We start from the raw sequence: 24,025 nt of genomic DNA, 5'->3' as shown, positions 1-24,025 counted from the left end.
CTTCCACCAGAAAAATGAAGTAAGTTCTATCAAGTTCAACAGATTAATATTTTCGTTTTCTGTGAACCCTTTTAAATAGAAAATACAAAACAATGAAATTCTTAAAATCTAGATTTAAGGAGGCAATTTATACATCTAACCTAATCACCAATATAAATTTCAAGATGAAAGTTAGTATATAATTTAACCAAAAGAAGAAAATATACATCTTTAAGAAAATAAGTGATGTGAATATTATATTATTTATCTATTCATGTGGTCATGCTATTAGATTTTGTATAACAGTAGTTATTTTTTATATGTATAAATCTCTTGAAAGTCGGATCAGAGTTGCGGTCATTAGAAATCTTCATTTTAACCATGGGTGTGTATTGTTTTTTCTGGAAAAAGGAAAAAAAACATAACCTGCCCAATTTATTACGTAAATGTTGCATTAGGTTTGAACAATTTTGGAAAATGTCTTCCAATTGCATATTTGCTCAATACTTTACGCTCATTTCTTCCATAAAAGAGATTCACCTTACAACGATGTCCCAAAAGAATCACATTTTATATATATACTTAAAAATTTATTCCAAAGTTATCTTAATTTTAAGGATCAAATAAAAATAATCATTTTCTTATTTATTTTGTCAATTCTAAGAATTTATAGAATTCTCTGCAATCGCCTACATTTCAAAATGTTAACTATGGTACTCTTTAGTTTCATCATCATCATTCATGTTCCTATATTCCTATGTGTAGCACAATTTTCTTAAAAAGTATGAATGATAAGAAAAGATAGTTTGATGTAGGTGTTTTTCTTACACAAAACGGCTCTTTATAAGTGCAACATTTCGAAACAAAACAACATGGATTTACCACCGCCAAGTTAGATGTTCGTTCCCTAATTTATCGGAGATGATAAGTTCGTCATTCAAGTAAAAGAGAACAATCAAGCGAACGAAGCGTCAAATATTTTGAAGAACAATACAAAATTTCAATAAATACAACAAAAAAATGAAAATAGGAAAAATACTTGCTTCCTCTATAGAAATCACAGGTGAGTCCACTATTAGCATGTCTATTTATAACGTAAAATGGAAACATAATTAAATTATCAATAATTTATTTTGGTATTGTAAACACTATCATGAAGGAAAAAAATTTGGAAGGACAATTGGAAACCCATTCATAACTTATGGTTATGCAAATAGAGAAACAGAAGATGCCACAAAATTTATTGTAGCACCTGGTTCCTAGTACGTAAAATTTTCCTTAGCGTTTTTCATTTTTAGCCTTGGACTCGGCGAGTTGTAGGACCGACTCGCCGAGTAGAGTCGGGACCCAGAACACGTTTAAGTTGGCGACTCGGCGAGTCTCCGCTGTCTAATGAAACCCTAAATTTCAAAGGTTTGCACCCTATTTAAACCCTCTTATCCGCCCCCAAGCTCTCCCCCTTCACCCTCAGAGCTGTATACTTCGTTCAAGCCTTGTGCATTGTGAGTTTGAAGCATTTTAGTGTGTTTTCTTGAATATTTGGAGAGGAAAGGAGATTAGATCAAGAAGAAGAGGAGGAGACCAGACATCTTTGAGCTATCTCAGTGTTTTCCTTGAGGTATAACTCGTTTTCCCTCTGTTTTCACGCTTATAGCCCCTTATTAGCTCCATGGAAGTCCTTCTTGAGTTTTTTCCCCAAGCTTGTTTGTGCCTTATGGTTTGTAATAAGTTGTTAGCCTCTAGATCTAGGTGGGATCGAGCTCCAGGAGCTTAGATCTACTGCCTTTATGGAGCCATATTACATGAAAGCCCTAGATCTACTCTTTTGGTGCATTTTGAGCCCTAAAACCTTCATTAGTGAATATTTACACGTAAAGTTGGAAACTTTACGTGTTATTCATGCCCTAGGAACCCAGATCTATGAATAGCATGAGCTGGATTCAAGCAGAATCGCGTGTATAGTATTTGCATGTGGCCGACTCGGCGAGTCGTTCATCTGACTCGGCGAGTCGAGTCGCGAATCCCCGAGTTTCCCCCTTTTCGTGACTGCGGGGTGGAGTGGTGAGTCGTGGGATAGGACTCAGTGAGTCGGAAGCTAGACTCACTCGTGAAGTAACTCGGTGAGTCAGTGCCATGACTCAGCGAGTTCAAGGCAATCTTCTTATCTCAAGAACAACTCGGCGAGTTGTTCATACAACTCGGCGAGTCACAGCTTAGAGTGTTCTTCGGATGAAGATGAACTCGGCGAGTTGTTCATACAACTCGGCGAGTAGGATGAAGGACTATTGACCTTTAGTTAGAAGGAGAACTCGTCGAGTCAGTGCTTAACTCGACGAGTAGAGACGGGTTTAGGGTCGGACAAAGGGATAGGGACTCGGCGAGTTGACAAGTCAACTCGGCGAGTTGGGCCAACTGACAGTTGGCTTTGACTTGACTCTTGATTTGTAAAGGGTAAATGGTCATTTTGCCCTGAAGTCGGTTAGCAGTATTTGACTAGGGTTTTGTGGGAATTATAGCCGGAGGATTTCCGGAGCGGCAGCAGCAGCAAACAGTCAGTTCCCACACAGATCAGCAGTTACTTTGAGGTGAGTTTCCTTCCAGTAGTGACGGTCTAAGGCACCAAGGCCGGTCCGTATAGACGAGATGTTAGTATTAGAGTGTGGGCCGAGCCCGTATCTCTTGGTTGAGTTGATTATGATATATGCCAGTATGATAGAGTTGTCTATACTCGTTGTCTGTGTGATACTTGTATATTATGGGATAGCAGCTGAGTGTGGGCGAGGCCCGTATCTCTCTGAGAGTGGAGTGTGGGCGAGGCCCGTATCTCCCAGATAGTGGAGTGTGGGCGAGGCCCGTATCTCCCAGCTAGCGGAGTGTGGGAGAGGCCCGTATCTGCATGAGTGTGGGCGAGGCCCGTATCTCCTAGCTGTTCATTGTATGTTTGTATGGTATGAGGTATTATGGGGGAACTCACTAAGCTTCGTGCTTACAGTTTTCAGTTTTGGTTTCAGGTACCTCTTCTTCGAAGGGGAAAGAGCTGGCGCGGTAGCGGTACATCACACACATGCTTTATATTCCGCATTATGATATCACCTGGGGATTTGTACTCTGACACTCTTATATTTTTATAAAAATGTTTTCCAGACATGCAATTTCTTTTATGAAATGATATGATCGATGAATGTTTTAGTCCTAATGTTTTGCTAAGTACATGTTTTAAAAATGAAATTTTTGGCTCGTATTTTTGGGATGTTACAAGTTGGTATCAGAGCCCTAGTTTGAGGGATTCGGACACACCTTCGGGGGTGTTTGAACTCAAATCGAGGGATTAAAAGACTATGGAAAAAGAAAATGTTTTTTAAGGGTAAGTAAAGGGTTTTAAGAAAAAACAAAGTGTGTGATGTGCGCGACCGGCCGAGCTCAAGTAAGTATTCCCCAAAGTACCCATACAAGCTTATGTTATGTTTATCAGTTTCAGTAGAACAGCATGCTAGAATAGGACTAAGGATCTAGGAGTGATGCCTTATGTGCCTGCTTTATGTGCTTCAGTGTATGAAAAGTTGCATGCTAGAACTGAGTAGACAACAGTAGGATAGCCTGTTTAGGTTATGCCTGATAGCACTAGTTTAGCATTGTATGCTAGTTTAGTTTTTCTCTACGAGGTAGAGTTGCTTGAGATTGTTTCCTTTTGTCCAAATGCTGCTTGCTTAGTGTTATGAGGGCCTTGAGTGATGAGATTTAGCTGTTAGGTGAATACATTAAGGTCACATGTGATCAGGGTTGAATAATCTCAGAGTGCGGGATTTGACCCTATCGCGTAGCTCTTGTTTGAGTCCTAACCGTTATAGGGATGAGTCTCTTACCCGAAGGATTATCCGAGCCTCATCACATGTGATTGTATTCAGGTAATAGCTAATTCGCATCACCAAGAGACCTTCCGCAGGTGAGGACTGTGTGGGTGGAGTTAGAGGTTTCCTAGGGTAAACCTAGGATAAGAGTAGCAGAGATCAGCGGTAGTGAAAGGGGCCTGGTGGAGTCAAGGCAGTCCTTGGAGAAGGTACAGATAGATGTGGAAGGTAGTATGGGCCCGTACTACTGAAAGCAGAGGATCCGTACCCGAATCAAGGAAGGCTAAGATAAGACCAGGGAACTTGTAGTAGGTATGATCCCTCCAGAGATACCAGTATCGCTAACAGTTGTTATTTCTTCTATGTTTCAGAATGGTGGTACTACGCTCGAGGCCAGCAATTAGCAGTTCAGGAGAGGGATCGGGTTCGGGATCAGGTTCTGAGCCAGTAGATGAGGGGCTACGCGAGTTCATCGCGTCAGAGATCACCAGAGGCATCCTTGATTCGACCCCCATTATCTTCGGGTCGATCAAGGAAGGGATATTGGAGTTGATGGAGGATCGCCTCCAGGCATTCAAGAGCGACATGGCATCTGGCCAGTCGGGATCTCGCACGCTGTCCTTCAAGGACTTTCAGGGCAGTGGTATGCCGGATTTTCACGGGGCGAAGGACCCCATAGCTTCCATACGATGGATTGCAGACATTGAGTCTGCACAGATGATTAGCTTCTGCCCTGAGGGGTCGAAGGTGAGGTTCGCAGTAGGGTGTTTACGAGATCGAGCTAGGGATTAGTGGGAGTCCGTAGGGGACTCGTTGGGAGCCTCGGCTGTCGAGGCTATGACTTGGTCAGACTTCGCAACCAGGTTCAAGGAGGAGTTCACGCCGGCTGTCGAGCTTCAGCAGCTGGCCAGGGAGTTCTTGGACATGCGTCAGACGACGGAGACTGTGGCGGAGATCACCGCCAAGTTTCGGGAGAGGGATTTTCTGGTGCCCCAGTATGCGGGAGATGAGGATATGAGGAGGACCCGTTATCATGATATGCTACGCGCTGACATCCGGGAGCATGTTAGCTTTTCAGCTTGCCTTACCCTGGATTCCATGATTGCCAGAGCGAGGGAAAGGGAGATTGATTTGGAGCACATTCGAAAAAGGAAGGCAGAGGTGGGGCAGGTGGCTGGGGCTTCGGGGAAGAAGCCCAAAGGATCAGATGGGAAGCCGAAAGGCCAAGGAGGGTCGGGCTGCTGCGGGAAATGCGGCAGGTCGCATGAGGGAGCATGTAGGTTGGGATCATTAGGCTGCTACAAGTGCGGCAAGGCAGGGCATTTTAGCAGGGATTGTACTGCTCCTGTCTCTGTTGTTCAGATATCTGAGTTGTTGTGCTTCCACTACAACCAGAGGGGCCACAAGAAGGCCAATTGCCCCCAGTTGACAGCATCAGCACCAGCTCCAGCTACCCTGCGGATTACAGATGGCCGACAGGGCAAGGCAGAGGCTCCAGTGGTGAGGAGCCGGGCGTTTCAGCTGACGACAGAGGAGGCACGCGCGGCACCCGATGTGGTGACGGGTATGATTCTTTTCCCCCTATATTTTTTATGATGTTATGATATTGATATGTGCTCTGTGTGTATGCATTAGGATCGTTCCATGTGAACGGTGTTCCTGTCCAGGTGTTGTTTGACTCGGGGGCCACCCGGTAATTTGTTTCCCTTGCACTTAGCAAGAGGTTTACTGAGTCTTCGGGCATGTTGGATTGCCCTTTAGAGGTAGAAATTGCCGACGATCGATCGGTGCGAGCGTCAGCGGTGTTTAGGGATTGTGTTCTCAGGTTATTTGAGGAGCGCTTTTTGGTGGATTTGGTTCCCATCCCGTTGTGGGGGAACAAGGTGATTATAGGAATGGATTAGTTGAGCCCTAATGGGGCAGTGATAGATTGCGCACAACAGCTAGTACGGATCAGGACCCCGAGTGGGGGAGAGTTGGTGATTCACGGTGAGAGGCCACAACATGGACCTGTAGTATGTTCAACAGCGAGAGCTAGGCGCTACCTTCAGCAGGGTTGCGCAGGATATGTCACGTATGTTATGGATACCCGGGAGACGGGTAAAGCGACGGTGAGCGAGGTTCCAGTGGTGCGAGACTACGCTGATGTATTCCCGGAAGAGCTTCCTGGAATACCTCCGGAGCGTCAGGTGGAGTTCAGAATCGACCTAGTTCCTTGTGCGGCTCCAATAGCCAAGGCACCCTATCGGTTGGCTCCTCCCGAGATGCAGGAGTTGTCTACGCAGCTGCAGGAGCTGCTAGACAAGGGATTTATTCGAACGAGCAGTTCACCCTGGGTAGCCCCGATCCTGTTTGTAAAGAAGAAGGATGGGTCGCATCGGATGTGTATAGATTACCGGGAGCTGAATAAGGTGACGGTGAAGAACCGTTAACCACTTCCGAGGATTGATGACCTCTTTGATCAGCTGCAGGGAGCATCTTGGTTCTTCAAGATCGACTTTCGTTCAGGTTATCATCAGATGAGGGTCAGAGAAGAGGATGTACAGAAGACCGCGTTTCGGACACGCTATGGCCATTATGAGTTCGTGGTGATGTCGTTCGGGCTCACCAATGCTCCTGCCATGTTCATGGACCTCATGAACCGCGTGTGTAGACCGATGTTGGATCGGTCTGTGATAGTTTTCATTAATGACATCTTGGTTTATTCCAAGACGCAGGAGGAGCACGAGGAGCATCTGAGAGAGGTTTTGGAGACCTTGAGGAGGGAGAGCTTGTACGCCAAGTTCTCCAAATGTGAGTTTTGGTTGCGCGAGGTGTAGTTTCTTGGGCACCTCGTCAACCAGAACGGGATTTCAGTAGACCCGGCCAAGGTGGAGGCCGTGATGAGGTGGGAGGTTCCAAAGTCTCCATCCGAGATTCGGAGTTTCCTAGGATTGGCAGGCTACTATCGGAGATTCATTCGGGATTTCTTCAAGATAGTCATACCCCTGACACGGTTGACTAGGAAAGCCGTGGTCTTTCGATGGGGGCCCGAGCAGCAGGCAGCGTTCGAGATTCTGAGGCAGAGATTGTGTGAGGCGCCGATCTTAGCTCTGCCCGAGGGCATAGAGGATTTTTTGGTATACTGTGATGCGTCGATCTCAGGTTTGGGCGCAGTATTGATGCAGAGGGGGCATGTCATTGCTTATGCCTCGAGGCAGCTAAAGCCTCACGAGGCGAACTACCCGACGCATGATTTAGAGTTGGGGGCGGTGGTTTTCGCCCTCAAGATTTGGCGGCATTACCTCTACGTGGTTCGATGTACCATTTACACGGACCACAAGAGTTTGAGGTACCTCATGGATCAGTCGAATTTGAACATGAGGCAGCGTCGGTGGTTGGACGTGGTGAAGGATTATGATTGCGAGATCCTTTACCACCCGGGGAAGGCCAATGTGGTGGCTAATACGCTTAGCCACAAGGCAGTGCCGATCAGAGATATTTGCATGAGGATGACTGTGGTGACTCCCCTGTTGGAGCAGATTCGGGAGGCTCAACATGAGGCTATGAAGGAGGAACATCGAAAGAGTGAACGAATAGTGGGCCAAGTCACCTCCTTCGATTATGATAGCCGGGGGTTATTGAAACTACACCGTAGGGTGTGGGTGCCGTATCATGGAGGCGTGCGCCAGATCTTGATGGAGGAGGCGCACAAATCTCGATTCTCCATTCATCCAGGGACGACGAAGATGTATAGGGATCTTCGTCTAGACTATTGGTGGCCCTGCATGAAGCGGGATGTGGCGTGGTACGTCGAGCGGTGTTTGACCTGCAGGAAGATCAAGGCCGAGCATCAGAGACCGCACGGCAAGATGCAGCCGTTGGACATCCCGTTGTGGAAATGGGACGATATTACGATGGATTTTATCACAAAGCTTCCCCGGACGACGCGAGGAGTGGATTCGATTTGGGTCATCATGGATCGATTGACCAAGAGCGCCCATTTTATTCTGATTCAGGAAAGTATCTCGGCCGAAAAGTTGGCCGATATCTACATCAGGGAGATAGTGGCGCGTCACAGGGTGCCAGTGTCAGTGATATCAGATCGAGATGTGCGGTTCACTTCCAGGTTTTGGAAGAAGTTTCATGACGAGTTGGGCACTCGTCTGCACTTTAGCACCGCCTTTCACCCGCAGACGGATGGTCAGAGTGAGCCGACCATCCAGACTTTGGAGGATATGTTGCGGGCATGCGTGCTAGACTTCGGTGGTAGCTGGGATACCTATCTTCCCTTGATTGAGTTCTCGTACAACAACAGCTACCACACGAGTATTGATCGTCCTCCATTCGAGATGTTGTACGGTCGGAGGTGCAGGACTCCGATATGTTGGGGTGAAGTTGGCCAGAGGGTCATGGGGAGCACCGAGGTGGTGCTCAAGACGACCGAGAGGATCCAGCAGGTTTGGAGCAGTCTTCAGTCTGCGCAGATTCGGCAGAAAAGTTATGCCGACAAGCGTCGATCAAAACTGGAGTTCCAGGTCGGGGATATGGTTCTCCTGAAAGTGTCGCCTTGGAAAGGCGTCATTCGATTCAGGAAGCGGGGCAAGTTGGGCCCGAGGTACATTGGACCGTTCAGGGTTGTAGCCCGGGTGGGCAAGGTGGCGTATAGGCTGGATCTGCCAGCCGAGCTCAGCCAGATCCACAACACCTTCCATGTCTCCCAGCTGCGGAAGTGTCTCGTTGATGATTCAGCAGTGGTGCCGTCAGAGGATATACAGGTTGATGATAGCCTGAATTACATTGAGCGCCCAGTCGCAATCCTCGACCGGAAGTTGAAGGATCTAAGGAACAAGAGGGTGGAGTTAGTGAAGGTGCAGTGGCAGCACCGAAAGGGGTCCGAGTAGACTTGGGAGTCGGTGGAAGAAATGATGGAGCATTATCCCGAGCTGTTTCAGGAGCGAGCAACAGACTTCGAGGACGAAGTCTAAAATAAGTGGGGGAGATTTGTAGCACCTGGTTCCTGGTACGTAAAATTTTCCTTAGTGTTTTTCATTTTTAGCCTTCGACTCAGCGAGTTGTAGGACCGAATCGCCGAGTAAAGTCGGAACCCGGAACACGTTTAAGTTGGCGACTCGGCGAGTCCATATTCTGGACTTGGCGAGTCTCCGCTGTCTGATGAAACCCTAAATTTCAAGGGTTTGCACCCTATTTAAACCCTCTTATCCGCCCCCAAGCTCGCCCCCTTCACCCTCAGAGCTCTATGCTTCGTTCAAGCCTTGTTCATTATGAGTTTGAAGCATTTTAGTGTGTTTAATTGAAGATTTGGAGAGGGAAGGAGATTAGATCAAGAAGAAGAGGAGGAGACCAGGCATCCTTGAGCTATCTCAGTGTTTTCCTTGAGGTATAACTCGTTTTCCCTCTGTTTTCATGCTTATAGCCCCTTATTAGCTCCATGGAAGTCCTTCTTGAGTTTTTCCCCAAGCTTGTTTGTGCGTTATGGTTTGTAATAAGTTGTTAGCCTCTAGATCTAGGTGGGATCGAGCTCCAGAAGCTTAGATCTACTGCCTTTATTGAGCCATATTGCATGAAAGCCCTAGATCTACTCTTTTGGTGCATTTTTAGCCCTAAAACCTTCATTAGTGAATATTTACACGTAAAGTTGGAAACTTTAGGTGTTATTCATGCCCTAGGAACCCAGATCTAAGAATAGCATGAGTTGGATTCAAGCAGAATCGCGTGTATAGTATTTGCATGTGGCCGACTAGGCGACTCGTTCATCTGACTCGGCGAGTCGAGTCGCGAGTCCCCGAGTTTCCCCCTTTTCGTGACTACGGGGTGGAGTGGTGAGTCGTGGGATAGGACTCAGCGAGTCGGAAGCTAGACTCACTCGTGAAGTAACTCGGCGAGTCAGTGCCATGACTCGGCGAGTTCAAGGCAATCTTCTTATCTCAAGAACAACTCGACGAGTTGTTCATACAACTCAGCGAGTCACAGCTTAGAGTGTTCTTCGGATGAAGACGAACTTGGTGAGTTGTTCATACAACTCGGCGAGTAGGATGAAGGACTATTGGCCTTTAGTTAGAAGGAGAACTCTTCGAGTCAGTGCTTAACTCGACGAGTAGAGACGGGTTTAGGGTCGGACAAAGGGATAGGGACTCGGCGAGTTGACAAGTCAACTCGGCGAGTTGGGCCAACTGACAGTTGGCTTTGACTTGACTCTTGATTTGTAAAGGGTAAATGGTCATTTTACCCTGAAGTCGGTTAGCAGTATTTGACTAGGGTTTTGTGGGAATTATAGCCGGAGGATTTCCGGAGCGGCAGCAGCAGCAGACAGTCAGTTCCCATACAGATCAGCAGTTACTTTGAGGTGAGTTTCCTTCTAGTAGTGACGGGTCTAAGGCACCAAGGCCGCCCCGTATAGACGAGATGTTAGTATTAGAGTGTGGGCCGAGCCCGTATCTCTTGGTTGAGTTGATTATGATATATGCCAGTATGATAGAGTTGTCTATACTCGTTGTCTGTGTGATACTTGTATATTATGGGATAGCAGCTGAGTGTGGGCGAGGCCCGTATCTCTCTGAGAGTGGAGTGTGGGCGAGGCCCGTATCTCCCAGATAGTGGAGTGTGGGTGAGGCCCGTATCTGCATGAGTGTGGGCGAGGCCCGTATCTCCTAGTTGTTCATTGTATGTTTGTATGGTATGAGGTATTATGGGGGAACTCACTAAGCTTCGTTCTTACAGTTTTCAGTTTTGGTTTCAGGTATCTCTTCTTTGAAGGGGAAGGAGCTGGCGCGGTAGCGGTACATCACACACATGCTTTATATTCTGCATTATGATATCACCTGGGGATTTGTACTCTGACACTCTTATATTTTTATAAAAATGTTTTCCAGACATGCAATTTCTTTTATGAAATGATATGATGGATGAATGTTTTAGTCCTAATGTTTTGCTAAGTACATGTTTTAAAAATGAAATTTTTGGCTCGTATTTTTGGGATGTTACATTTACAAATGGTTTTTCTTTTCTTTTCACGCAATATATAACATAGATAGCAGGCATGTGGTATGTTTGTAGATGATGCTTTTTATCTATTTGATGATCCATTCAGTGTTGTTGATACTCATACTAGAAACCAAAGTTTTAAAGTTAGTTTATCCACTTCCTTGTTCTTGGATTTCAATTAATGGTCAACTTTGTGTATATATGTTTTTGGCTTTAATGATACGAATGCATGTTTGATTCATGTAACATCAACTAGAGTTTTTACCTGATGTATATCTCATCTAGGTAATTGCTTGAAGTCTTTTTCTTTAATTTTCTTTGCATATATTCTTGCACAGACCCATCTGAATGGAAAAAATACTTTTGCATATATACATTCTTGCAGATCTCACCATATCATAAAGAATGGAAAAATTACTCAAAATACGATGATATCCTCAATTTAGGAGACAACTCTATTGAATTGGTGCACACAAAGAGGCTTTATGATAAGTAGATCCGTGCCTAAGATTTGAAAGAATGTGACTGAAAACAAAAGAATCCAAGGCAACTATAATGTAAATGACCAATGGGAAGAAGAATTGTTGTTACTAAGTTATTTTGATATTTACCTATTATATATACTTTAACCTTATTTCTTGTATATTTCATTAAACAATGGTTATTAAAAATATTGATAAGTTAGCTATTTTCTGTTTTTTGTATGATACTTTAATGCCAACCGTTTTAGCATATTCTTACAATTTTCTCAAAAACACCCATGGGCCGGTCGTGCATAGCACGACTTGTACAACTTCCTAGTATATATATATATATATATATATATATATATATATATATATATATATATATATATATATATATATATATATATATATATATATATATATATATATATATATATATATATATATATATATATATATATCATTGCAGTGGAAAGAAAAAAATAGAGAAAAAGTATAAATGATATTGTTGCGTTGGTTTAGTGTCTTATTGTGGAAATCACCTGCTAATCATGCTAATCACACAAGATGGTGTGGTGTTCTTTCACCTCCTTGTTATGATATATCTCTCCACCATATGATGCCGTGGGATACACCATTTGGCCTTATATATAAATCAAATAGGAATGATTATTTTATAATAAAGATTTTATAATTTAATGTCCTTTATGTATTTATTTTCGTGCTAACAAATGTAGAAGTTGATATAGGGTGATCTTAAATAATATCGAAAATATTGATTATAAAAGTATTATAGATAAATTATTTTTAAAAAAATGACTGAAGTAGAATTTCAGAAAATATTAATATTTTAGTTGTTTATTTTCTTTTAAAAAGTTATTTGTATAAATTACATTTATAATTAATGAGTAATACCAAATTACAATTAAAATGTTTGTTATGTATTGTATTTAATGGTATGGAAGAACTTAGGGGCAGAGGAAATAGGGGAGCTAACAGGTGTGCTTAGTTGTATTATATACTATTACTTTATTTGTAATATACCCCATTTAAATGTTTTAAGCCCAAAATAAATCCATTCGTAAGCCCACAAATAAATCCATTCATAAGCCCACAAGCCCCCTCTACAGCCTAATTTTGTATCTTGTGATTACAATTTACCTAAAAATATACAAACACAATTACTTACCTACGAACAATTCCAGATCGAAGGCAAAAAGGGCAAGAAGCTACTACAATTGAATTTATTGGTATTGTCATATACCGACTTCAATTTCAAGAAAATGTAATATCTAATTTTTCTTAGTTAATATATATATTTAAGTCTTTTAAAACTTGTGGTTATTATTTTTGTTGAACAATAAAATCTTCATTTAATTATAATATTTAGATTGGCTTTTTAATTCTTATAACCATAAGGTAAACCATCAGCATCGATCATTTTTTCAAACAAAAAAAATGTTCATAACCTACAACCACATCCTCTAAATGATAATATTATTATAAATGTTCATAATATATACCCATAACCTCAACTTCATGTTTAATATAAAAAAATGATATTTCAAATTTATAAAAAATAAATTTAGATTCTTTTATTTGTGATCTCCGTACCAACTTTATTAGTACAAACTTTATTAAACAAAGTGTACTTTTACCATAATAAGATTTAACAGGTGGAAAAAGATTAATAATAATGAAAAAAATTAATATATATAAAGTTGTAAGCCCGCTTTATCTAAAAAATTAAAAACATTTTACAATAATTTTATTTAAAAGGCCCAAATTTAACTTTTGGACAACACCCCAATGTCACGGTAACAATAATCTCATGTATAGCATGATGTATTTGTCGTATTTTTGGATTGTAAATAGAAAAAGAATTTGTAACTAAATAAATGAAAATGATTCGCTTTACAAATACAACCAGATATTTGCTTTTGTTTTTATAATATTTTGTAGGAAAATCTTTAGAAAATTCTTAATATTTTGGGAAAATTTTTAATAAAGTTTTAAATTTATTTTTTTTTTAACAAAAGAAATCCCGACTATTTAACTTTTTGAATAGAAAAACCCAAGAAACTGATTAATTTATTCACTTTAGCTATTTTTGACCTGTTCAGCAGGTAATTTAACCAAATCGTTAATTTTTCCAAAATAATATGATTTTTCTATAGATTCCGTCAGTAGTTATATATAATGTATAAACGTACTTTTACGTATTTATATTTATTTTTACGTATTTATGTATCTTTTAAGTTTTTATATGTATATGTTAACGTATTTTTATGTATTTAAAATGTATAAACGGATTTTTTAAGTATTCATATGTATTTTTAAATATTTTACATACTTTTTATATATTTTTATGTATTACATATTTATATTTATTTTTACATATTTTTGTATTTTTTTAAGTTTTTTTTATATAGATGTTTATCTTTTTTTATGTATTTTAAATGTAGAACCGTATTATTTTTACGTATTTATGTATTTTTTTTACTTCAAGTCGTCTTCACAATTTCATTTAATTCTCACAACTTCTTCGAGTATGTCTAGATGATTTTTCTACATATCCACATATTTTAAGTTTTTCCCATTAGCTTAAAATATGTGGGTAGGTAGGAAAACCATCTAAACATACTCGTAGAAACTGTGAGAATTGGATAAAATGGTGAAGACGACTTGACGTAAAAAAATATATAAATACGTAAAAATAATACGGTTCTACATATAAAGCACATAAAAATACATACATATATATATATATATATATATATATATATATATATATATATAAAACTTTAAGAAAAAAACATAAATATATAAAAATACATATAAGTACGTGATACATAAAAAAAAGATATGTAAACTACTTAAAAATGCATATAAATATGTAAAAAAAAAAAACTTTTATATATTTAAAATACATAAACATCTATATAAGAAACTTAAAAAATATATAGATATGTAAAAATATATATAAATACGTAATACATAAAAGAAATAGAAATAACACATAAAATATATAAAATACTTAAAAATGCATATAAATACGTAAAAAAATGTTTGTATATTTAAAATATATAAAATACATAAACATATACATATAAAAACTTAAAAATTACATAAATACGTAAAAATAGATATAAATATGTTTATATATTATATACAACTTTTGAAGAAATCTATAAAAAAAATCTCATTATTTTGGAAAAATTAACGATTTGATCTCATTACCTGTTGAACAACTCAAAAGAGCTCAAATGAATAGATTAGTCGGTTTCTTGACTTTTCTATTCAAACAGTTAAATAGTCGGGATTTTTCTGTTCACAAAATAAATTAAGGACTTTATTAAAAATTTTATAAAAATATTAAAATTTTATTTTTCTATTTTTGTATCAAGGTACTAGTTGGCCATAAAATCCATCGTCCCAAACAAATTAAATAAAATAAAAGTAAAGACCTCTTTTCCGCTCATAGAATCTAAGAAAAGTGGGCTTAGTGGTATTTTAAATTTATTTTTCTTCTTACTTTTCACTAACCATTTCAACATGCATCTAACGAATAATAATAAATGAAATTCAACTAACAGCGGACCCAAAACAAAATATTAGGAGTAAAATTTATGGATAGCATTCAGAATTTTACAATGTACCAAAAATGATTGAAGAGTAACATGGGTTATCCTCCTGGGCTCCTACTAAGATACGTTGTTGTTGATGACGATATAAACGAACAAGAGACTATTCAAAAGTTAGAAGTTCCAAATCGATTGTTTTGTTAATGAATTTCCATACATTCTAAAATGCTTTTGTTTGACAGATTATTTGGTTTAGCCAAACAATACACACCCCTAGGAATTATTCAAGTTGGCATTTAAACAAGGGTTAATATCACACAAGTCCTATGTTTTTTGCACTAAATTGGAAAAAGCCCTGAATTTAATTTTTCATTTACTGTGACCACGACATTTTCTTTGAGTTATCGTTTGAGGGCAAAGAGCCGGTCACCAGCAGGTAACCTGTATCATCCGGTCACCACTAAGTTATTCCGTAGCCATCACCTTTCACGAACGATCACTGCTAATGGGTTTTTCATGCATTCGAGAAGGTTTTGACGTTGAGAAGAATTTCACAGTCCCCAATTTCGCAACTTGAAGCTTCGAAATCGTTGGTGCAGTAAGGTTAGAGTAGAAAGGTACGTGTATGGAAACAAGAAATTGATGATTATGAGGGTGGTTATCTTCGTCTATGGACTTCCAAGTTTGAACTAACAAGTTGTGTTTTTGTTTTTTTTATGAAACAGATGGCTTCTACTTCTGGAACTAAGAAGCCTAAAGGGCCTAAGCTCCCTGAGAAGACATATCTTCCAGACTCTGACTTCGATGAAGATGCATTTGACTTTAGCTTCTTGGATTTTTCTGAAGAAACTTTCAAAGCCCCCTCAAGACTATGTGATGATCAGCTTCTTAACTTATTGTGTGATGAAAACGTATTAAGGAGGAGTATTGATGGAATGGTAGATGATGGAGACATTCCTAGTGTCCAACAAAAAGAGCATGCCCACTTAGATGAGGACAATGAAGATGTTGGTGTGGAGTATAGGGTGCATGATCCCAATGTTGACTGGAAAGAGATAAGGCCCCGATTAGGAGACTGTTATGAATCCCCTGCTCAACTCAGGTTTGGTTTAACTAACTATGCAGTCCATGGAGGGTACCAGCTTTATTTTGAAAAAAGTGATAGAGTGAGGGTTATAGCTAAGTGTGGTAGTGGAACCAGGGACAACAATGATAATAACAAAATGTAGTGTCCATTTAGGGTTGCAACTGGATGGAAGTACAATGAAAGAACATTCCAGATAAAATTTTGTAACGAAATGCATCTGTGTGCTAGGAATTATCATTATGGTTCCTTAGTTACTAGCAGTTGGTTAGCCAAACACTACCTGAAAGATGTAATCATGAAGCCCAAGATGACATTGCTAGAGATGCAAGCAGATGTGCTACAAAGGTTTTCAGTGAGTGTATCTCTTGGGCAATGCCAAAGAGCAAGGGCTACTGCAATGGGGATGATCGAAGGGATGTTAGAAGACCACTATGCCAAGGTTTGGGACTATGCAGCTACAATTAGGTTGAGTAATCCGGGTACAACTTGCTTGGTGGGGGTAGAATGTAATATGGGGTTTAACTATTTCAAAAGGTTTTATGTTGGCTTCAAGGCTTTCAGAGATGGATGGAGCAGAGGATGCAGAAGGGGAATAGGACTAGATGGTAGTTTCTTGAAGGGGCAGGTTAAGGGGGGGATTTTAACTGCTATTGGGAGGGATGCAGACAAGCATGTCTACCCAATAGCATGGGCAGTTGTAAATGTTGAGAATAAGGAAAATTGGACCTGGTTCATTGATAATTTGGTTGCTGATTTGGATCTTGGTGCTGGCAATGGATTGGTTGTTATCTCAAACCAACACAAGGTACCACAACATACACTAGTATACAATATATATTTGTATGTTACAATCATTAATATTTACATGTGTTGTATTGTGTTTGTTTGTTAATTATAGGGACTTTTACAGGCTGTGGCAGACCTACTCCCTAATGTTGAGCACAGACAATGTGCTAGACACATCTTTGCAAACTTTAGAAAGAAATTCATAGGATTAGAGCTAAAGAGTTTGTTCTGGGAAGCTGCTATGAGTATAGTGGAAGGGGACTTTCTTGCTACAATAGAGAAGATAAAGAAGATAACAAAAACAGGATACAATTATCTTACGGAAAGGAAACCTAAAACTTGGTGCAGAGCCTTCTTTTCTCATGGGTATGCTTGTGAAGCAGTAGAGAATGGGGTTGCAGAATGCTTCAATGCCATGATCAAACAAATAAGGAAGAAGCCTATAATCACAATGCTTGAGGAAATAAGGATTCTCCTTATGAAAAGGTTTTTTCATCAAGGTTAAGAGGCCACCAAATGGAGGGGTAATTATGGGCCTAACATACAACTGAAGCTTAATGTATTTGGGAAAGATATGAGGTAATATAAGTTCTTATTGGAATGTATCCAAAAATATTAAGTATGTATTTATATGTGTATTTTGTTTGTTTTGTGTGTAGGTTGTGGACAGTGGTGCCAAGTGGTGGTGATGTGTTTGAGACTAGGTATGGCTACAATGGATACAAGGTTGATTTAGCCAATCACACTTGCACCTGCAACCTGTGGATGTTGTCGGGCATACCATGTGTGCATAGTCAAGCTGCAATCAACTATGTCCACAAAGATCCAAGTGAATTCATTTCTTCTTCGTTCCACAAGGACAAATATGTTGCAACCTACAATCAGAACATACAACCTGTTGGTGGAAGCAACTTGTGGCCAATGACTGAGTTTATTAAACCATTACCACCCCTAGTTAGAAGGATGCCTGGAAGACCCAAAGTAAATAGAGTGAAGCATGCATCTGAATCAGAAGATGCCAAATACCCCTCTCAAAGGTTAAAGGTTACTAGAACTGTGAGGTGTGGAAAGTGCCAACAACTTGGGCATAATAAGATTTCATGCACAAATGATGAGGTACCTAAGCCACATGTCCCCAAAAGGAAGATTGGAAGACCTAGGAAAGATGGGGGAGGCCAACCTATTTTTGATCAATTCCCTCCAGTTGAGCCTGCTATACCAAGAAGTGATGATGCTCCACCCACAGTTTCAGAATGTGGTGATCAAGTTAGTGGGACTGATGTACCAAGAAGTGATGTTACTCCTCCCCCAGTTTCAAAATCTGGTAATCAAGTAGGTGGTCCTAATATTAGTCCTCTGAAAAGGACTAAGATGATGGCAAGCAGAAGAGGGAAAACTAAAGTGTCTGGATCAAGGAACAAAACACCAAAGAAAACACCTAATGGTAAGAAACATAAGAGTAATGCAAAGAAGGATGTGTCCCTAACATGTGATGAGGATTTTGTTGATCTTTTTACCCATGCACCTAATGGTAAGCAAGGTATGAGTCAAGCAACAGAGGATGTTCAGGAATAAGAACATGATGACAATGAGGTGAAGGTGAGTGAAAGACTTACTTAATACATTGTTATAATTAAGACATAATAAGTTGTTGTCATTGTCATCTCTTACAAAACCAAAAAATTGTCATACATAACACATGCATCTACTTACTGCCTAACTTGACCAAAATACCCTTACACCTAAACTACTGCTACCATTCCACCTGAACCTAACTAATGCCCACAACTTCACAGTGCTTTAACCATAACATTGTGAACCATAAACCCCATCACTATCACCACCATCAAAAGCATGACCATCATAACTAGCTCCACCTTCAACAGGTTTAAAATATCCAGTTGAACTTCTTTGTTGTTCTTGGCCTCCTCCGAAAGCTTCAAAACCTCCATTGCAAATGCTTTATTGTTGTTAGCCTCCTCCAAATCCATATGGAACTTCTACATAGTTTCCTTGTAGTAAGTGTTTAGCAGGGGTGGATCAAGCCATAAAAAAAGCCGCATTTTTTTGGAGTCCTGCACAACAATCACTTGTTCATAATGGTTCAACAAGACCACAAAAAATTACTTAATATTACCTTATAGTTTGGACACCCCCTGAATTTCCTCCATGGATTATCGACGGTTTTGGAGATCGAGAATGTCGTAGGTTCATCATAATCGCATCTCAAATCTTCAGACCAACGATTCCTTAAAGCCCACTCTTTGTAACCTTGTGTGTGCGTGTTGGAGGAGCTTACCATCTTTTTGGTTTGAAGTTGGAGAGAAGAATCGACCCAAAACTACCTGCAACGTTCGACTAAGGGAGCAACCTGCTGAAACCGGTGAAACCGGCTCTTTGCCCTCAAACGCTAAGTCAATGAAAATACTATGGTCACAGTAAATGAAAAATTGAATTCAGGGTTTTTTTTTCAATTTAGTACAACAAACATGGGACTTTTGTGATATTAACCCTTTAAACAATGAACTGATAAGAAAGTATTGTGCAATTTACGTACGACAATAATTGATTTCTTGTTCAAGTACAATAAGAAAGTATGGTCCAGTTGATACAAATGACAATGATTGATTTACTCATTAAGTTATTAAGTACAAAATGAAACCCCACAACAAAGTATGAACCATCAAAAAATTGTGGTTGTGTAGCTTGTCATAAAGTACGAAGCTTGACACAATAGTCGTGCAAGACTTGGCAAATTGGTTATGTGCTACCCTTAAAGATGATACAATTTGTTTTTTTTTTTTAAAGAAACTAGATCATATTCGTAATGTTGGAAATTATTGAAGTATAATAGCAAGTTGACTAAGTTGTCTCTACAAAAAAACAAAGATAAGTTTATAAGTTTTTTCTCTTGATAAACGTTCAAAAGTTTTAAATGGATCAAAAGATGGAGCATACCGACACACGTGCTCCTAGCTAGTGACATGAGTATGTGAAATAACAATATTGGTTTTAATTTTATTGTTTCGTATTTAAATTCGTCCGACACCAGGACATTCTGCTTCTACTTATTTCTTATAATAAGATGTGATCGTGAAAGAACATTTTGATTTCTAAATGAAACTCGGTAGCAATATTAATAATAATTGAATTTATCATTTGCAACTTCTCAACGTTTTATTCTCAATATTAAGCTTACATTAAAACATTTGGATATTTAATTATAAATATTATCTATCATCTTGTTTGTTTAAGATTACCAACTAATATGTTATTAGTTAATAATATTAATCAACAGATTAAGTCTGAATTCAACAGGTAATACATAGAAATGTATCATATAATAAGAACTGGTGATGTATCTTTAACTGTTAGCTTCATCGCATCACCGAAAAGTTCTCTTAATTATTATTAGTTCTATTTCACCTCAATTTGGCCATATTGGTGTCAAAAGCAATAAAGAGCTAGAAAAGCCTTCTATGATGCCATGAAGCATAAGATTCAACACATAGTCTGAATTTGTTATAAGGAAACCCTTTTGTGGCCACATTCTCACATAAATTAATTATTATGTGAAGTGTACAAAGCTAAGAGATTTGGAAGAACGAGTGTAGAAAACTAAGAGATTTAGGTATAGATATACATGTGTGTATGTGTTGTAGTTCCAAAATATGATCACATTACGATGATAGTACATTATTATAAATAATATATATAAACTGCATCCATAAATCAATACATCTCTCTTTATCATCATGTTCAAATATTTTATTATTCTAATTATAATAATGAGACATTATATCTATCTATTGCCATATGGATCATTATCAACGCATCTTTTTACCTTCAACCGAATTCTTCTTTGCCATTTTTTCGAATAAACTGCCATCAAAGATACCTCTAATGTCTTCTTTTGATACGTAACCTTCATCATCTTTAGCAAGAAGGTATGCAGTTCCCCATTCTAGCTTGTTTGCAAGCCTGTAGTTGATTAAACTTATTCAATTAGCAAACTGATTAAATTATGCAAAAAAACAAAAATTGATTGTAATATATGTAGCACAAACCATCCGATCGTGCCAAATGTAACACGATTTCCATCCGTCAAGTTCCATAGCTCCTTCAATGTTAGTTTATCGGGCTTTGTTTTGCTGTATTTGCTGAATATATTTTCAAAATTAACTGGAAGATACCTGAAAAATGAAAGTAATTGCAATGTTGATATTGTATTGTGCATAAAGTTCAATCATTAAAAAAAATCTTTGTTAATTATACCTTGTTCCCAAGTGTAAAAATTAAAGAGGAAGAAGAAAAATGAAGGAAGAGAAAGGGATGAATGTGGAAGGAGAAAAGGGATGTGATATATGTGTTTTTGAGTTTAAGAGGAGTAGAAGAAATATCGCTATAAAATATCATTTTTACATTTGAAAGAATATACCACCAATAAAAAGTAAAAGCATTCTTTTTCCCTTTCATTTGTATCCTAAAAAAAGCTTAAAAACATTTTTTTCACTTTCAATCATGTGATTTCCTCATTTTCTTTGTTAAAAAAACTTAAAAAAAGAGTGCTAATGTCATTATATCAGACTTATCATGTTTGGGCCTTCAGCCATTTGTGTCCGCTAATCGGATGTTTCATAAAAGATTTCATAGCTTTATATTTTTATAGAACAATAGTTTTATTCTTTTTAATTTATATAATAAAGTAACTTTTATATGGACTATGGAACTATCTTTTTTTTTTTTTTAAATATTAATAATACAAAATCATATCTGTAAAATTCTAGTCGGTTTAAATATATACATTGATATACATAATTAGTGTTAAGGATCATTTGTTATACAAAGTAGTAAAAAGATAATGTTATTTCATAATTAATATTTAGCCATTACAGTTATACAAATGACATGACATTAACATGATATTTATATAATTCTTATATATGAGGGTATAGGTGACATGAGTGACAAAATATCGAATTCTAAGATACCAATGTTTACATTATCTTTTATATACGAATCACTATTAATTTTCGATACATAATATGTATATTATAATTGACATACTAGTAACTAATTTTGCATATTCACATTTGATTGGAAGTTTCAAATTTCAACTTTCATATATGATCTCTCAAAAATTTAAAATAGTACAAATTTATGTTTACATATAGGAGTTTATTAGTAAATAAAGTACCTTCCTTCTGTGTCATACGTCCCAGAATCACTTGCATGCTTGCATTTATGAATGTTGGATATGTAAATTGGCAACAAAAGAGATGGTATGTAACCCTGCAATATATACATAAAGGTTGTTTGCAGTAATGATTAACTTCAAACTTCAATGAATATCTCAAACACACAACCATAAATTTGTTAATAACCCAGAACAAAGAGAGAGGGGTTACATTAGTTAGGGTTTGTATTGATAAAAAAGTTTACACTTCACCGAAAATTTTCCCAAAAAACATTACACCAAAAAATCTGAAAGATTGTTCAAACCACTATGTCCGGTCATGCCTAAAGTTCGATTAACGATTAGCAAATAAAGTAAAATAAAAAAAAAAAAAACTATTATTATATTGCTTTCATTGTAATATAATCAATAGTATTCACTATCAAAAGTATTCATTTATGATATGGATGTTGTGTTCGAACAGGATAAAAAACACTACAAAAAAAAGTATATATATATATATATATATATATATATATATATATATATATATATATATATATATATATATATATATATAAAGAAAAACAAAAATATAAAAGCAATGATAAAATGGTTTTTTTAAATAGACCAAGATGTGCAGTTTAATTTTTTTAAAACACAGGGATGCATTTTACTAAATTTCAAAGTTCAGACTAAAAATACAAATCTAACCAAACCAAAGGAACAAAAACTGTAATAATAATGTATTTTATTAGATTTTAACTTACCGGGAGAGATGGGTAACTTAATAGCAAATTGATTAAGATCGCCATGAGAAGAGAGAACAATACGTTGAACCCAAGCATTCGAAACCCTATAAGATTGAGACGATCGTTAGATTTAAAAATAATACTAATAACAATAATAGTTTTAATAATAATAATAATAATGATAATAATAATAATAATAATAATAATCTTTGTGTGTCAAAAAAAACATTTATTATAATTTTATATTATAATAATTCTAAACAATTTTACTAATCTATCAAATTGGACGGCAGAGTGAACCTACAAGATAATTAGTTGGGCATCTAAATTAACAAAAAAAAAAGTTAATTGATAAAAAGAAATTGATGGTAGGTAGCGGCGTAGGGCCTCTATTTTTCTATACTAATCGACTAGCTTTTTATTACGTAACGAATATGAAATCAAACAATTAAGAAGTAAAAAAGAGTTGTTTGTTTAGTTTGGGGATTCACCTTTGTAAGTCTCCCAAGGATAAACAATGCCATCGTTATCAAGATCAAAGAAGGCAGCATGTTGCTGGAGAACGCTCATGCCACGAGGGTTGTGATCTGGTGTGCCATCAGGATGTTCCATATCGGGTGCAACAAAAGCTCTAGCCAAGTCTTTTAAAGAACACAATTTAAATTAGTCTAGCTATATAGAGATATTAACATTGATTCATCAATCATTAAGTTAGAAGAACTTACAAGGTTTGGGAATGGAGGTCTCAAGATCATCCCGAATTGGTCGCTCACTCGTTACCGGAGCAAGAGGTGCCACAGTTGCCATTGCAATAGGGTCATTGCTCACCTCCATGATTCTAGGTTTGAGGAAGAAAAATGAGATCACGATAGTATTTATCCACAACCACAAAATATGGTCATTAATTAGTATACTTGTCGTGTTGGTAAGTACCTAAAAGGGTGTCCCTTTTTTTTTTCAATGCAAGACTAACATGAAAGAGTGGCCATATATGTTTATGGAAATTAGTGGTGGTAAAATCTGACACGATACAAAATCCGATCAGTGACGGTTTTTTTATGGTGTCCGTAACGATGGTTTTACTTAACCGTCTAGATAAAAACATCATTTTTAGCTTTTCGTTCTTTTCCAAAATATACAGTTCATTTAACCACTCTCTCATTCTCATGATATCATCTTCCGTCTCCCCAACTCATACTCTTAATTTTTTTTTCATCTAAACTTGCTATCTATTGTGTCTTCCAACAATTACTTTTGCCTTTTTCTTCTACCCAACTCATATGCTTTCAACATGTTTAGTTTTTCAACGTTACATGACACGACATATTTTATGGTATATCCTAACATGAAATCTGATATGAA

The 24,025-nt window shown here is 37.9% G+C and overlaps 2 protein-coding genes across 2 annotated transcripts; one reads left to right on the top strand and one right to left on the bottom strand.

Moving 5' to 3' along the window:
• Window positions 1-16,256: 16,256 nt before the first annotated feature.
• LOC145059080 (uncharacterized) lies at window positions 16,257-18,310 on the top strand. Its single transcript, XM_079006950.1, has 3 exons — window positions 16,257-16,754; window positions 16,848-17,221; window positions 17,395-18,310. The coding sequence occupies exons 1-3, from the start codon at window positions 16,257-16,259 to the stop codon at window positions 18,308-18,310; spliced, it is 1,788 nt and encodes a 595-aa protein (XP_078863076.1).
• Window positions 18,311-20,481: 2,171 nt separating this feature from the next.
• On the bottom strand, window positions 20,482-23,557 carry LOC145095432 (putative peroxygenase 3). The gene is made up of 6 exons (XM_079033315.1): window positions 23,389-23,557; window positions 23,155-23,304; window positions 22,682-22,767; window positions 21,933-22,027; window positions 20,803-20,928; window positions 20,482-20,716 (listed from the first exon to the last, which is right to left on the bottom strand). Exons 1-6 carry the CDS (start codon window positions 23,495-23,497, stop codon window positions 20,563-20,565), a joined length of 720 nt encoding a protein of 239 aa, XP_078889441.1. The 5' UTR covers window positions 23,498-23,557; the 3' UTR covers window positions 20,482-20,562.
• Between the last annotated feature and the right edge of the window lie 468 nt (window positions 23,558-24,025).

This window comes from Lactuca serriola, chromosome 1 (assembly GCF_051521515.1).
Source record: "Lactuca serriola cultivar US96UC23 chromosome 1, Lser_US96UC23_V15, whole genome shotgun sequence".
Classification (NCBI taxonomy): Eukaryota; Viridiplantae; Streptophyta; class Magnoliopsida; order Asterales; family Asteraceae; genus Lactuca; species Lactuca serriola.
Note: the sequence above shows the minus strand (reverse complement) of the source record. Positions and strands in the feature narration are given on the sequence as shown.

Bases quoted from the DNA above. Each gene is read 5' to 3' on its own strand.
- LOC145059080 (XM_079006950.1), top strand. From the start codon at position 16,257: ATGACATTGCTAGAGATGCAAGCAGATGTGCTACAAAGGTTTTCAGTG. The intron at 16,755-16,847 runs GTACCACAACAT...TGTTAATTATAG, and splicing joins TTATCTCAAACCAACACAAG to GGACTTTTACAGGCTGTGGC. The intron at 17,222-17,394 runs GTTTTTTCATCA...TTTTGTGTGTAG, and splicing joins AGGATTCTCCTTATGAAAAG to GTTGTGGACAGTGGTGCCAA.
- LOC145095432 (XM_079033315.1), bottom strand. From the start codon at position 23,497: ATGGAGGTGAGCAATGACCCTATTGCAATGGCAACTGTGGCACCTCTT. The intron at 22,768-23,154 runs GTGAATCCCCAA...TCAATCTTATAG, and splicing joins TCCTTGGGAGACTTACAAAG to GGTTTCGAATGCTTGGGTTC. The intron at 20,717-20,802 runs GTTTGTGCTACA...AATCAACTACAG, and splicing joins ACATTTGGCACGATCGGATG to GCTTGCAAACAAGCTAGAAT.